This window comes from Oncorhynchus tshawytscha, linkage group LG04, assembly GCF_018296145.1.
Source record: "Oncorhynchus tshawytscha isolate Ot180627B linkage group LG04, Otsh_v2.0, whole genome shotgun sequence".
In the NCBI taxonomy this organism is placed as follows: Eukaryota; Metazoa; Chordata; class Actinopteri; order Salmoniformes; family Salmonidae; genus Oncorhynchus; species Oncorhynchus tshawytscha.
Window position 1 is genome coordinate 13760201 of NC_056432.1, and position 16811 is coordinate 13777011.

Sequence of the window (16811 nt, forward strand, 5' to 3'; positions counted from 1 at the left end):
TCAGGAAAAAACACAATTAGTTCCTTATTTGATGATGAGAACACATACAGAAACATGCCGTATGGCTATTGCAATATAGTAATAACATATTGTCTGGTCCAAAGTTGACTTTGATTTTGAATTTAGATATTTTCTTAATTTTGACCCCTCTGGCTTTCCTTGGGCAGAAACATCAAACAAATGTATTTTGAGTTCTATGGAGAGAGGGAACGAAAGACTGTGAGCTTGAGAATAAAAAAATATTGAGCAGCATAGTTGTCTTTCAGTAGGTGTGTTCTGTATACAGCAGGCACTGGTCTGTTACGTTGCTTTAGTTATAATTAGTATTTGATGCAGCCTGAAGCGAAATGGTTAAACCCTTTTTACCCTATCTAAAAGGTGAGGAGATATCATGTTTAGATCAACAGCTGAGGTAACACCGACTTATGTTTACCATAATTTGGCAGGAGAGACCTGACATTGGTTTTACTTGAGGCCAAAGGCCCTAGAAAGGGAAAGGGTAAGGGGGATACCTAGTCAGTTGTACAACTGAATGCCTTCAACTGAATCAGAGAGGTGCGGGGGGCTGACTTAATCGACATCCACGTCTTCGGAGCCCGGGGAACAGTGGGTTAACTGCCTTGCTCAGAGTAGCAATATCAAAGATTCAATACAGTACAAGACAACTTTATTTTCCATTGGTTGCAGCAAACAATGTACATTTGTATTCTGCTCCCTTTTTAAGGAGCAGAATACAGACATCACATATCACACATCACACATCACACATCCCACATCACACATCACACAGCATACATCACACATCACACATCCAGTTGAGACGAGCAAAGGGTCAAACTGCCCCTGGTGCGGCGTAGCTCTAATAGTCAGATAATATAGTCAGCCAATAGCTGTGGAATTACTTGATCACACACACACACCTGCACTGATAGATACACACACACCATTTCCAAATCAATCTGAAAATATATGCTCTATTGTGCCTTTGTCATCAAAGGTTATTGTGGCCAAAACGGTCTCTGTATTGTGTCCTGCAAGCAATTACAGCACTTGGAACAGGAATAGTGCAGACTCTCTATCTTCATGTTCTTGATTCATCACTGGCCCAGCACTAGCCCATCACTGGCCCAGCACTAGCCCATGACTAGCCCATCACTAGCCCATCACTAGCCCATCACTGGCCCAGCACTAGCCCATGACTAGCCCAGCACTAGCCCATCACTGGACCAGCACTAGCCCATCACTAGCCCATCACTAGCCCATCACTAGCCCATCACTGGCCCAGCACTAGCCCATGACTAGCCCAGCACTAGCCCATCACTAGCCCATCACTGGCCCAGCACTAGCCCATGACTAGCCCAGCACTAGCCCATCACTGGACCAGCACTAGCTCATCACTAGCCCATCACTAGCCCATCACTAGCCCATCACTGGCCTAGCACTAGCCCATCACTGGCCCATCACTAGCCCATCACTAGCCCATCACTAGCCCATCACTAGCCCATGACTAGCCCATCACTAGCCCATCACTAGCCCATGACAAGCCCATCACTAGCCCATCACTGGCCCATCACTAGCGCTGGACTTCAGGATGTTCAGATCCAGCTAACATCTCTGATCATTTCACAAACTTTGCAGGCATCCATTTCTCTAATGATTACACCCCCATTTAAGATTCAAGATACCGAAGGTGTGTGTGTGTGTGTGTGTGTGTGTGTGTGTGTGTGTGTGTGTGTGTGTGTGTGTGTGTGTGTGTGTGTGTGTGTGTGTGTGTGTGTGTGTGTGTGTGTGTGTGTGTGTGTGTGTGTGTGTGTGCGCGCGCATGTGTGCTTGCGTGTGTTAAATACCTTAATGACATTATTTTAGTATTATTATATTATTATTATTTTTATTACACTCATCTGCGTGATTAGTACAATCCCACTGGGCACGGATGTCAATTCAACGTCTATTCCACGTTGGTTCGATGTAAATTACGTGGAAACAACGTTGATTCAACCAGTGTGTGCACAGTGGAGTGTAATGATAGGTAGATACAGTCATCTTTTATACTGTTTGTGGATACACTTTGCTATTTAACATGTCTCGTGTTCATACATGTTTGGTTTTCTAAAGGATATCGTTGATTTGCAAATGAATTTGTTCAGTATCTTGCTTAACCTATGGCTCACTTAACGTTTACTGTTTGGAAACTGAATGTCTACATGCAAATTAGGCTATACACGCCTTTTAATATCATGCCTTATAAAATATGAGAAATGATCACAATGAATGATATGTAACTTGAGAATGATTTTGTTCTGTCTTAATGTACCGTTAGTCTAAACGTGCTCAGTCACCCCCTATTAGGCTACAGCATGGTGGCGGTTCAGACAGACAACATTCTAATTGAGCGCGTGCTGTGTGTTGGTTTAAGAAAACCATTATGGATACTTGAGGTGATGCCACTCATTTAACTACAAAAAATGCGCAATGACGCAGGCAAGTTGGAAATGTCATATTTTATTTCACCTCCCAGTTTAAGGGAGAACAAATGAGACAAGCCACTTGTCTATGTTCTGTCTTTTCCTTTCTCTCTTTACTCCAGTTTCATAATAACCCTGCTCCTTAAATGGTTATGTGCGGGTTGTATATTTGCACGGGAGATAATCTTGTTCTGACTTTTTGTCTTTGGTCTATCTACAGTGTGTTTTCGGATAATGTGGCGATAGGATGAAAAGTAATTCGCGTGCAGAAGCTCCTCTATACTTGTTGAATTTCTCGAGAATTCCACCTTTGCCCTCCTGTTTCCCTGAAATAAATTACTGTTACGGGTGAAATGCCTTTATGCACTGCGTTTGGAACCTGTATTCGTGTTGCCTTGGCCCCTCTAGGTAGAATCGATGTAGTAGTCGAGTAGTAGAGAAAATGGAATTCTGTATTTAACCAGGCTAATTGCTAAAACTTTTGAAGCACTTTAACGTGGGGTAAAGGGTTGTCCTCATATTATGTGGATTGATGTGATTTAAAAAGTCTCAAGACATTGACAGTAGGCTATCACAAGTAGCCTAGAAGTGCGTGGCCATTGGTTGCATTAGTTCATATGGTATCGTCTTCCATTCAAAATTATGATTTGGCTGTGTTTTGCTAATGTCTTCTTTCTTCGCCACCATGGTATTTGGCGTATATAGGCTACCACATTAAGACACTTATATGTGTTTTGAAGGATTTTGTCTGCCTTGACTGGCGTGATGCACACTTTATACTTCTTTATAGGCCTACCGTACGCATTCATTTGACCCCTTCTTATACAGAACCGCGTAATTTATGTCACTTTCACCGTCTTACCACGTTAACAGCTCAGAAGATGTGTTTACTTTGATGTCGCTACTGGTGCTTCCAGTTGGGTTTTTGGTGAACTACAATATCACAGCAGAAACATGAGGAGTTTCAGTGCTAATGGATTTATGATCTCGGTCTCTGACACCATTTAATGTAATTAGCACATATGCTCTAAATATATGATGGTTTTGTGAGCGATAAAGCCATTACCCATCGCATAAACTGACAGTCCCTCTAACTAAACTTCAACCACAAAGCTAATTGGAAAAGTCATTTCGGCTTCAATTGTCTACAATTATAGCCGTGGCAGTAGCCTCAGAATCCTAGTGTGTGGTTCTTCATTCATCATGGTGTATTTTGACCGGTGAACAAAACTCTGAAGAAACAATCCCAACTCAACCTGTTAGTTACTTTGATCTGTCTGTAATTTTGTCGAAGATGCCTGCGTTAAACATAGCGACCTTAGGTGGTGAGGCTCTAAAATATTTTCCCTATTTCTCACGAATAGCTTTTCCATTAAGAGCGATTAGATGATGTCTATTCAAAGTTGCTGATCCATATAGAAAATGGCTGCGGATAAAATACGATTTCAAGTGACCTTTTCGTCCCTTTCACACCAATCTGAGCCCCCGAATAGTTGGGGATCAGATTGGGTAAAAACCTCCTCCTACTCTCTTTCAACCCGTAACGACTCAAAGCAGAGGGGGCTCTCAGCAAACCCTCCAACTCACACATTAAAGTATAACGCACAGCTCGGTCTGAAGAAAGCAGCAACACTGGCCATCTTCATTTTGTCTTTATGTAATTCATTATGCAACAATTATTTTTCAAATGAATTTGTAAATGTGGTTCAAAGTTCAGAGCCAGTTATAACAAAACCAGGCTACACTGAACACATCAAAACAAATACAAATCTTACAATTAGCTATAGGCAATACTTGTTTCAAGTATACTATTGAATAGGTCTATCTTATATCATTTCAGTGATACACTATTGGGGAAAAGTTTGAAAAGACGCAGATGAAGGATTTTTTGAACCATCTGCCTTCAGAGGTTTCTGTTATCTGTTAAAACATACTTATGTTAATTTAAGTTATTTTCTCATTTGTAATTATTGGAACTCACTCAACAAATATATGTTTTGTTATATGTAGTTGCACATGTAACATAGGCTATTATGCATATTAAGTCAATAATTGACAGCAGCACACCTCATTTGTTAATGAAACGTCTCTACACTTTTTCATAGTTATTTTACACTTGTATTTTTCTTGGCAGAAATATAGGCTAGTTATATATTTTTGGAACAACACACCACAGCCATTTCTTCTAGAAAGTTAGCTGTTCAGTTATGGGCAGATGCTCAAAGGTGCGCGTGGATGGGAAAGCATAGATCGTGTGTTACCCTCTCCTGAAGAAACGTAATACTTGTTTTTGTAGGAGGCATTTCGACAGAGGCCTCTAAAACGTCAGGGAAAGCAATAGATGGAGCTGGAAGCTTTGAACGGTGTAGTGACTTTATAGATTCCCTATACTGGAGCGCCTACATAAACTGAACCAATGAGGATTGTATTATTAGCTATTTTCCTTCAACGTGTTTATTAATTATCTGAAATGCCGATGGGCTGATATTTGCCTCCGTGTTCACGAAGTAGGAGGTCAGACTATCATGGCCTTTTATTGCTTTCACAACTGGTCCAAGAATTCATAACGCTCGATTGACTGCTTGCAGAAGCGAAAACGTGTTTATGGGGGGGCAGTTGCCCTGACATTTATTTATTTGTTTGTTATACAAACGGATAGAGAGAGACCGCATCACTTGGAAATTAGCCTAATTTAGCCTATGTTTAATAAATATATTTGAAGCCCACTTAGGCCTATATCTAATCTATTTTAACCTCTAACTCACGGTAGATGCTCAGCAAAACATATGCATGATCTGATTCATATAGGCCACATGTGCAAATATAGCCTATACTGCACTGCGAATGGCATTTGATATTTTTGGTAATAACACATAATTATGTCACATAATTATATTTATATGCGTCTTGTTTTAGGGAATATAGGCTAACTCAAACTATAACATAGACATTAATAGTAAGTTCCTGCCATGTGGAACTTCAAGTGGCATTTATAGCATCAACTTAAAATCTGAGACACAAGGGAATCGTAGTTTAATATAGTCTCGCCAAAATCGTATTTCATATAAGCCTAGCCTATGCTTTTGTCAGTATTATCGCTCGATGTAAGTTGTGTGTATGCATCAATTATCTACCAAATAATCGCAAAAACTGCTTTTAAATTGACATAATATATTCTGCTTATCTCACATAGTGGGGTTGAAAATGTATCTGCAAACTTTGCAATTAAATAATAATCATTTGATTATCATGAATGCCCTACATTTTCATATGACTAAACAAAACAGCCAGAAAGTGTTCCAAGAACTATCGTCATGCCTGTACTATGCCTCACCAGCTCGGTTGTATAAATGTCCTTTAATCCGTTGAAACTATCGATGAGAAACCGGTTGCTATCGATGATTTCATTATGTGATCATACAACAAATAGCCTTGCACAGGTGAGATGCTCATAACCTGGAAAGGGTTCCCTGAATTGCGGTAACAGCAATATGTTCGATGTTCGTATATATTGCTGACGACAGTTTTAAACGGAGAAACGGGTTCGCAAATCAGTAAAGATGTCAAGGAAAGGATCCAAAGTACGGTTAAAAAGTTTCGCCCTGGAATGTAGCCTAACAGTGGTTGTTTGACATTTAGACAGATAAACTAGATAACGGTTGCCTACATGGGTTGCATGGTAGTGTGGCGAGGCTAGAATGTAATGTTCATTACTTTAGAGCTTCTTGTGAATAGGTGGAAGATAAATAAATGTTGTACTTGCCTGGCTGGTGTTAGCCAAATTCAGGTACCGATGTTTCCCGTCCACTATAGCCTAATAGTTGTCGCTGAGTGCTTCTTCTTTTAATACCCTGCTGTCCACGTTCTCTTTTTCTCTCCTGTTTTCGTGCTAGAGCCTTCTTCCCGCTGCTCTCATTCACTGTCACCCCTCTCTCTCTCTCTCTCTCTCCGTCCAGCTCTCTTCCCGATCTGTGGAGTAAAATCTTAATGATACACTTACAGAAAATGCTTTGTCCATTTTAATCTTATTCGTTTCACCTTTTCAAAGAGCTGGAGACATGACCGGGAGTCTCCGTGCAGTGTCGGAGACAGGGACGGGAAGAGTTCTGTTGTTGAAAACTTAAAAACACCCATTCCTCCTATGCGTTAACAAGGGGGGTACTTGCATATTTGCGCTCCATTATCTTTTAATAGCTGACTACACTCGGACAGACATAACAAAGGTATTCATAAACTATTAACTTTATTTCCACATACCCTATACTCTATTTAAGTTCGGCTATTATGGGATGCATGTCGGCGCACCAGGCGTGTAAGCACACTGAATACACTTCTGGTGGCTTTGGTTACCATGTGGGCGAAATGTTGTCATATTCAAACTACCCCGTGTCAATGTTATTTGTGCTAAGTTCCACTAATGTTAAGTGATTTTACCCTGGAAGGTCTTTCCTAAATCTACAAAACAGGCACCAGCTGCTCCGTTTGAAATCTTCATCAGGAACACAGTATCTGTAAAAATATAAATAAAAAGAAAGCAATTTTCATGAGTTTATTTCTTGTTTTTATGATTTGACAAAGTTGATAAGAATACTACATGCATGATCACAGTGAGTTATGCATTACTATGTGGATGTAATTGTATACTGTACGCTAGATGGCAGACCGATCCAGACATTTTTGAGTTGGAGACGCATGCAGGCTTCAGTATCCACATGCAAAAAGCCGGAATTCCCGTGCAATTTTTAAACAACTTGACATGATTTTGAATTATTGTCATTATAAAACATAATATGACACCCGTTCAGCGATTGTGTAGGCCTTAAAACCTCAACTGTTATAGAGTATTTGTTATTTGTCGATGTAATTTTGAGATTCGCTGGCGCCATCGCACCCTGTCTGCCTATTCTAACACGAATGATCTATTATGCAGAATTTCTTACATTGTATTTTTTCCTAATTTGATCCAGTAACTTTGGACCCGAATTTTGACAATGTAAATGTAAAGTTGAAGCATATACAGTATTACACACCACCAAATGCTGTAGGCTATAATAAAACACACGATACATCAATAATAATGTCCCCCGCATGTATAATAAATATGGTAGTCCCAAACGAACCATTTCAAACTTTGAGGAATTCTATGCCAGTCCCTTTCGCCTAGCACGTTTGTTTATTTCACGTGCACAAAGCTTTGTCCTCGCTTTTACCCTTATTTCGGCCATTCTATCCAGGGTTTCCTCCTCTGTTTGTGACAATAGACTAATACTAATCAGGTTTCAAAGTAAATAGCAGCGCAGGGCGAGCTCAATGTAAATTGTGCTTGTCAGAGACCCCAGTCGTAGGTAGCAAGGAACCAGGACTAACCAATGGAGAGAAAGAGGCTTGGCTAACCTTAGCCTCCCATTTTCTCTCTCTCTCCCCTCAATGCAGGGCTCTGGCCAGTCAGTCGCCTTTGATTATCAGTTGCCAGCAGCCCCTCTCTTGGCTCCTTGACACGAGCACCATATAAGGCGTAGCGATCTCCATAGAAACGTGTCAGTTTCAATAGTAGTGTCAAAGTTCACTATATACAGACATTCGCGCAGATCCCCGTTTCGGAAACATTGCTCTGCTGGTCTTCCCGTTTAAACGCATTCAATTTTGGGTCTCTCCTTCTTGCATATTCTATTAGTTGTTGTTTTTTGTTTTTTATCTTTTCGCCTTCGCTCCATTGTACTGGAGAGGTGAAACTACACGGGCACTTCGGCGACGCGGTCTTTTTGCTGGTCGAAATGAAATGTATTTAAGAATATAGATGTAAAATTCCGCTCTCCAGTTTTTCCTCCCCTCCAACAGCGAAGACGGGAGTAAAGGAGCAAGGAAGAAAGGAGAAGGGAATTTATTTCTCGCAGCACTTTGGATCGCATCTATTTTATGTTCATTTCTACGCCCATGTGAATCTCTCCTGCCTCCTTTCTGGCTATTTTATAACGAACAGCATTTTTTTTTGTTACGGCTGGCTCGCTTTTTCTTCAAGATTGGGTTCCTGAATGGCTGACTGCAATTTACATTGGAACTGGCCTCCCGATACTTGCATATCCTGATCGGGTGCCTATTCTATCGCCTCCTGTATTCTGAATGTATTGATCGTGTTCTGCTCCCTTCTTTCTCTTATGAGATAGTTTTTTCCGATTTGACTTTGCACTGTTGTGTTTGAGATATTTTTTCTCGCCTTGCTTTATAAATCCCAGCGATCCGTTCGCTTTATAGCACTTTCCGGGCCCGAGATATGGCAATGGTAGTTAGCGTCTGGCGAGATCCGCAGGAAGACGTGGTCGGAGGACCTCCAAGCGGCCCCAATCCAGCAACTCAGCCGGCGAGGGAGCAACAGCAGGCGGCGTCGGCAGCACCGCACACTCCGCAGACCCCAAGTCAGCCAGGACCCCCGTCAACACCAGGGACTGCTGGAGACAAGGGGAGTCAGAATTCTGGACAGAGTGGCGCACAGCATATAGAATGTGTTGTTTGCGGAGACAAATCGAGCGGCAAGCACTATGGTCAGTTCACCTGCGAGGGATGCAAAAGTTTCTTCAAGAGGAGTGTCCGAAGGAACTTAACGTATACATGTCGTGCCAATAGGAACTGTCCCATTGACCAACACCACCGAAATCAGTGCCAATACTGTCGGCTGAAGAAATGTTTAAAAGTGGGAATGCGGCGGGAAGGTGAATATCTTTTTTTAATGGCACTTATGATGATGCGTACTACGTTTCATTGACAACTAGGGCTGCCATGTTGCATAAAAGGTCACATACATACGGCTGAGCACATTGCACAACCATGTTTTTTGAAGGGATGTGTATGTGTGCGCATTTAGCTTATAGAGAGGGTCAAATGCAATGCAGCTACAAACGATAGGGAACCGGTACGAGTCGTAGGCTAAAACAAAGCAGCTGTTTATTTGGCTGTGTGTGTGTGTGTGTGTGTGTGTGTGTGTGTTGTGTGTGTGTGTGTGTGTGTGTGTGTGTGTGTGTGTGTGTGTGTGTGTGTGTGTGTGTGTGTGTGTGTGTGTGTGTGTGTGTGTGTGTGTGTGTGTGTGTGTGTGTGTGTGTGAGAGAGAGAAGGATAACATGCATGCTAATGCACGTCCTTACATGTGTAGTGATAGACTTGTGTTTGGTTTGTCTGTGCTTTAAGACGAACAGACAACATAACCACATCGTCTCCCTGTTCCATATGCTGACTAGACAGATTAAGCAGCTTGAGCAGGCTGACGTTAATGCTAGAGAATTTGTGTGGTACACATTTGTTTAGCCTCGTAATGTATGATAGGCCGTAACTTTCCCTCTCTTTGGAGCACAAATTATAGCAAAACACGTATTTTAAATTAACCACCAAATTACCAAACATGTTATTTAATATTATCCCCCCAAAATATTGTCAACAAAAATACAATTAGACCAATTATACTTAATGCACATTGTTAAAAGATTCTTCCTCGACTGAACTACAGGCTTAGAAGGCGTTTACTCTTATTGTGCTTGATATATTTTTGCCACTCTTCTTCAGTGCAGCATAACACATATGTAATGGAGGAATACATTAGACGAAATGAAACTGACACATGGGCTGCAGTGAACAACTAGATGTAGCATAGGTCTAAATGGCATTGTAGGCCTGTATTAAAGCATCCGTTATGTTAGATATTTTGTGTGTTTTGTGTGTGTGTGTGTGTGTGTGTGTGTGTGTGTGTGTGTGTGTGTGTGTGTGTGTGTGTGTGTGTGTGTGTGTGTGTGTGTGTGTGTGTGTCTGTGTGTGTGTGTCTGTGTGTGTCTGTGTGTTAATCTAGATGCGTGCCTAGTCGATACGTATGTAGAAAGTGCAACACTTAGCATGTAGGCTACGGTCACTCTTAGATATTGAAAATATTATTATTTATTTAAACAACACACAATCTTACACACTATGTAATGTACAGTTTGAACTAGATTGTGATGGGAAATGTTACTCCCTTATCTCAGAGCAGAAAACACTAGCTTGCCTAATGCTTCTCGGCATAGGTTGCACATGCAACAATGTTCATCAGTTCTGGATGCACATTTCCTCTCCTTCTCTTTCTTTTTGTCAGCGGTTCAGCGAGGACGAATGCCTCCAACCCAGCCGAACCCAGGGCAGTACGGGCTGACGAACGGGGACCCTCTGAACGGCCATTGCTATCTCTCCGGATACATCTCGTTATTGCTTCGGGCTGAGCCTTACCCGACGTCCCGATATGGAAGCCAATGCATGCAGCCCAACAATATCATGGGTATTGAGAACATATGCGAGCTGGCAGCTCGCTTGCTCTTCAGCGCCGTGGAATGGGCGAGGAACATCCCTTTCTTTCCAGATCTGCAGATCACCGACCAGGTGTCCCTTCTCAGGCTGACGTGGAGCGAATTGTTTGTGCTAAACGCGGCTCAGTGCTCCATGCCTTTGCATGTGGCCCCTCTGCTCGCCGCGGCAGGCCTCCACGCTTCTCCAATGTCTGCGGACCGAGTCGTGGCTTTCATGGATCACATTCGAATCTTCCAGGAGCAGGTTGAGAAGCTCAAGGCCCTCCACGTTGACTCGGCAGAGTACAGCTGCATCAAGGCGATAGTACTCTTCACATCAGGTGAGTGTTTCCCATGCCGCTGCTGAGGCCTCCTCTCTAATAGGCGGGCAGTGAGGGGGTAGACAGAGAGAACAACACTGACACAGAGGCCATGGCTGTTTAGTGCAGGCTACTCCATGCTCTTTTGACAATGGCTTGCTGCAAATATCCACAGTGATACATTTTGTGTGTTACTCAGAGCGTAAGAGAAGTAAACAAACCGACTTTCAAAAACGTCATTTTTATGTGTATTTTACTCCCACGTAGGAATAGATTGAAAGACAATATACTATTTAATAACTGTGGGACAGCATAAAAAGTGAATCGCATTACATTTTGTATAAGTCTGATAACTAGGTTTACATAAATGTTTGGTCTATGCAACAGGCGTCTTTTAATACATGATATGCATAAAGAAAAGCAGAATTGCGGTGTGACACCTGATGTAGGCTATGTTGGAGTTGCGGCACATGTTTTCATGTTTTGCGCGCACAAACATGTGTCTTGGTAAATCAGGAAATAATCCCTAGCTGCCTATTCAAAGAAATACTGATTAAATAGCCTAATATGTCATTGTTTTACTCTGCTATACATTTCTGTCAGAACAACGCTATGCTTGAGATAGATTCGGAATGTATTTAGTTTAAAGATATTTCCTCTCACAATTATTTTCTTGTAAAATATTAGAATCCCAAATTTTGAAAAGAAGGCATAGTCTACATATGACCGGTCATTACTAGATCTGGCTGAGCCAAGGTCACCGTTCCTCTCTCGTGTAATAATATAGATATTTGGGGTTTGATTGTGGACACTTGCTGCCATTACCATTTGCAAGCAGTCGCATAAGGATAATGGAGAATAAGTAGGCCTAGTGGATAAAGAAGCCTAAATCGACCGTGACTCAAAAGAGCTCTTATGTGGCTCTTTTGAAGTGAACAAATTCTCATTAAATAGCATTATTTCAATCAATACATTGCACAATTAAGTACCATTTTGAACATCATTGTGATTTGTAATATGTGTTTTTATTTTATTTTCTAGAACATATTTTCACTCTCGATGTCCTCAAAAAACACTATGCTTGGTGACCAACTATAGCCTAGCCTAAAGTAGCCTAGCATTAGCATCTTTACTGAATTATAGCCTATTAAATATATCCTATAGCCTACTCTGAATAGCTAAATATATTTCCTTTCATATTATATTATATTATGCATATTATATTATGTTATAGGCTATTATATTATTATCCATATCCATATGAAGTATTTTGTCATTATTCCTTTTAAATCGTGAGGATTGTATAGCCTACAGACAGGTTGAGTGACCAGTTAACATGTTTTGACCATGGCCAATAAACCTCCTCTAGTCCTCTAGTTTGCCCTCCTTAGTGACATGAAGACCTTACCACGGCCTTTTCTGCCCGTGAGGACATTTCTGTCCTTAGCATACAAACATTATATTCTCGTTTTGTAGGCCTACATGTGACTGTGCCCTTTTAGGCACATTTATATGACCAATCAAGCCCTCCTGGTTTACTTATAGCCTGCCTTTGCTAATGCGAATTTATGTTTTTTTTTTCTAGGCTGTTAGTCATTAACATAACATGACGACATTGTGTGCCTTGCTCCAAGTTGTTGTTACGTTATTAGGCTATATCCAATTTAACATAAAATACAACTACAGAGATAGTTGTTTAAGATGACTAGATTTAACCTTGGTTCTGTCCATTTTAGCAAGAGGCAACATGCGTAACAAACTATAGTTGTAGTCAAGGTTTACTGTGTTGACGTTTATTTATTTATTTCAGAAATGAAACCCATAGGGGTAGCCTAGTTTAGGTCGTTGTGTTCTTATGATTAATATTATGTCCAGTTATGCATTGTAATATATTTTTCATAATCTGTTTTCACATACTTATTCAATGTGAATCTATGAAATAGATGTCTTTATGTAAAGATATTTTTCAGGTTGTATTATGACGCAAGGGTTAGTTCTATGTTTGGTGAACTATGGGGTGCCCTTTCACGAGCTTTCTTTTGGCTCATGCATTCGCTGCAGCTCAGTCGTCGATATGATTTGAGCTTAATCATTGTGTTTCACAAGTTTATATTTGCAAGATGTTTTAAAACGTAATTAATTTCGCCCTGATGAATTGTTTTATGTATTAAATATAGACTATCAAAGTTAATCCAAACGGATTTGCATACATGGGACCTTGTTGCCTCGTCTAAGATCATATAGTAAATCAACCCAAGATCTCCGCGTTGGCCCCGCGCAGTCCGTGAGTTCATAAGGTTATTGTGTCTGGCCGTAGTGAGTTATCGCCCTGAGAAATCAAGATGAGGTTTAAAAGCCTCTCGGATACCATTGTCCGGTGTTTAATGTATTGTTACAAAGCAATGGCTTAATACAAAATCGTCAGGCCTATGCATAACGGTCCAAATGCTATTATGCTTGGCCCTGCACAGCCGTTTAATGCAGATTTCTAGGCACAGCAGTATGCCGTGGCCTGTGCGATAAACACTTTCGTTTGTAGACTACTATGCACAAACATATCTGAAGACATTAACATTGAGTGCATTTCTCCATTTAGGCCAATGTGCAATGAACAACCCCCGACTTTATAGGCTACGAACAAAACACATGTCGCATGTGTTGTTGTGCTGGCTCCTTTTCGTATTTTTACGTGTTTTTTGCGCGACTATTGACTTCACCCCTGCTAATAAATTTGATTGCTTCCAGGGCCTTTACTAGGCTACATTGAAAAACAGGCCAAGCATGGTATATCAAGAAAAGAGCGGTGAAATGTCTTAACAGCTTATCGAGAGTAGCTTAATTAGGTCATATTATAACCATTGCAATTTCACTTTCATCAATGTATTTTATACGTTTCCATAGAATTGTGTCCCATGAGTCAGAAAGCACGAGTTGGCCTGCCTACCTTTCCCCCTGCTCCCTCGATTGGAACTGCAAAACGCTATACAATAAATAGGCTTATGCTGCACACCATTTCCCATGCCCGTTAGCTGCATATTCTTTGTTTTGATTGGTTTATGAACGTGTAGAGGTATCTGCCTCTATGTGGTGCGTTCCCCACTTCAACAGATCGCCCTTGTTTATTCTATATGACAGTTCCTCTTACTCAAGGTGACGTAGCATGTTTGGGCAGTGTGTTTGTTAATTTCACTTTGTCAATAACACGTAACGTTGATGTTGAACGATAACCAGGGTTCTTTTGTGTTTCTCTTTTGCCTGCACAGACGCTTGCGGCCTGTCAGATGCGGCTCACATCGAAAGCCTGCAGGAGAAGTCTCAGTGCGCCCTGGAGGAATACGTGAGGAGCCAGTACCCTAACCAGCCCAGCCGCTTTGGCAAGCTCTTGCTGCGGCTTCCATCTCTCCGCACCGTCTCCTCATCGGTAATTGAGCAGCTGTTCTTCGTCCGCTTGGTAGGTAAAACTCCTATTGAAACGCTCATCAGGGATATGCTATTATCCGGGAGCAGCTTCAACTGGCCTTACATGTCCATCCAATGATCCGAATGAGAGTGACAAAAAGAGAGAAAAAGGACCAAAATTCAGCATCCCGTACAAGAAGACTATATATAGGACATTTTCTGAACATATTGGAAGACATGACATGTTGTTTTTATGTTGTCTTTTGGGACTAAGATCTGAGATGGAATACGTTATGTACAGAAAATATGGAACTGGACTTACACCTGTTTAAATCCACTCTCATCTTCAAGAACAGTACTCTTCATTTTGTAAAATACTAGTCTTTATTTTCCTTTTTTGTAAAAAAAACAACAACAAATAAAATGAAAAACAAGACTTAGCGGGAAAATAATGTTTCCAAGCAATTATAAGAAATGTCCTGTGTCTATGTACCCCTCTGTTTTGTATTTTTTCTGGTTCGAAACCAGCTTTTCTGTGATTCTATTACTAATCATTTTTATATAACCTTTTGCTTCTTATTATGAGTGCGATATATATGTTGTCGAAGCTACGTTCTCCGAGAATTAAAAGTTGAAGTGGGAATTTAAAACAGAAAAATAAAGAAATGTAGACAAATAAGATACAAGTCTAATCGCTATGACAATATCACTACTGATGGTTGAACTATGGACCTGCAACAGCAGACCGACCTCGTGGACATTTTGACGAGAGGACGTCTTGCTCCTGGTTATGAGTGTTTGAGGAGTCGATCATCAAAGAGGAGAGACGTGAAAATCAAAAGCACTTTTAATATATCATTTCAAATACATTTTCTTTGTTTAGTCTTGAAATTTTCATTGTTTCTTGAATTTTATTGGTTGTTGCCTTCAATTTGCTTACTTCATAATGCAGCTTTTGCAGAAGGGTCGGTTGATGAAGTTGTGTGATGGTGAGTGTACTATTAAAAAAGAAATAGGCAACAATGTCTCACTCTCAAGAATGTTCTTCTGAAGATCGAGATGTGCACTCATGCTTATTGTGTGGGATAGCATAATGCCACTCATCTTCATACACATGTTTAGGCTACGCTTGCCTTATATGTGCGTTTTCAAGTGTTGTCTTGCATACTACACTCCAAATTTTAATTCATTATAGGCATTTTGCCTCTATTCTTCCCAATGGAGCTTGGCGAACGATGGCAAAAGATAACACTATCATGTTATGCTATAGAACAGGCGTTGTTTAGATTGGATGGCTGGTAGGCTACTCAATGCATAGCTATATAATACTGTTTCACCTAGTCGCTCACTCACGACTGAGTATAAACACAACGATGTGCGGAATTAGACAGTAGTGACGCTGCTCGCTGCCTGTGAGCGCATTAATGTTTCATACTTTCCCAGACAGCAATGAAAGCATGAGCTTCTCTTGCTTTCATTGCTTTCATTAAGCCACAAGCCTACCTCTTGTGGCTTAATCAAGGGGATTCTCAATTCAACTATGACTGTCTCCAAACATCTGCATTCGCCTGTTTAAAAAAATATACCCTTTGATAGAATTGTTTCAATATTGACATGCGTTTTAGCTAAGGATTGCACTCGCTGTAAAACAGATGTGATATGCATGATCAATCTGGAAAATTGTATTTTACAGCATGTAAGCCAGACGATAGAAACATCGAATGTGATGTATTGTGTTGGAATAGAGAGAGTGGAGGAGAGATAGAGAGACAGACGCGGAGTGCACAGTGACAAATGAGAGAGGAAATATGCGGAGGGAAATCAGCGTGTATGTAGCCTTGGCTTGCCTATAGCCTACATTTATAATGAATGCATCGACGAAGTCCTCAACGTGTTGGATTATGATGTTTGTCTGCACAGTGTATAGTAGCTTCGTGTACAGGGGCTGCATGTCTCTTGCGTGACAATGTCTGCTTACCCTTTACAAAGAATGTGGACCCGAGAGTAGATCTCTGACGTACAGAAATAACTCAGTATACTGTTCATATGCATAATACACATACTGTATCAGATTCAAATAAGGACATAACCTTGGGATATGTTGGGAGGAAGAAGACGGTGTCTTGTAGCCTTTGCCTTGCAGTCGATCTTGAGATAGTAGCATGATGAGGACATGTATAGACGTCCAATTTCTTGAACGATCTCCCTACGATGAAAGCTAGCGTGAGGATGGAAGCTGAACGGAGACAGCCACATGTCTTAATTGTATTTATATCACCATTTTCGGTTTGGGTGGGGGCGTATCGTGGCGGTGGTTGATTTGATTGTAT

At 41.0% G+C, this 16811-nt stretch overlaps 1 protein-coding gene across 2 annotated transcripts; it reads left to right on the plus strand.

Moving 5' to 3' along the window:
* The first annotated feature begins 8050 nt into the window (after nt 1-8050).
* LOC112235565 (nuclear receptor subfamily 2 group F member 1-A) lies at nt 8051-15506 on the plus strand. 2 transcript variants are annotated; one of them, XM_024404016.2, is made up of 3 exons: nt 8051-9172; nt 10579-11103; nt 14346-15506. In XM_024404016.2, the coding sequence occupies exons 1-3, from the start codon at nt 8737-8739 to the stop codon at nt 14618-14620; spliced, it is 1236 nt and encodes a 411-aa protein (XP_024259784.1). In that variant the 5' UTR covers nt 8051-8736; the 3' UTR covers nt 14621-15506. The 2 variants fall into 2 exon arrangements, with proteins under 2 accessions (XP_024259784.1, XP_024259783.1); XM_024404015.2 differs by having other exon boundaries at nt 8053-9172; nt 10576-11103.
* Nucleotides 15507-16811: the final 1305 nt, after the last annotated feature.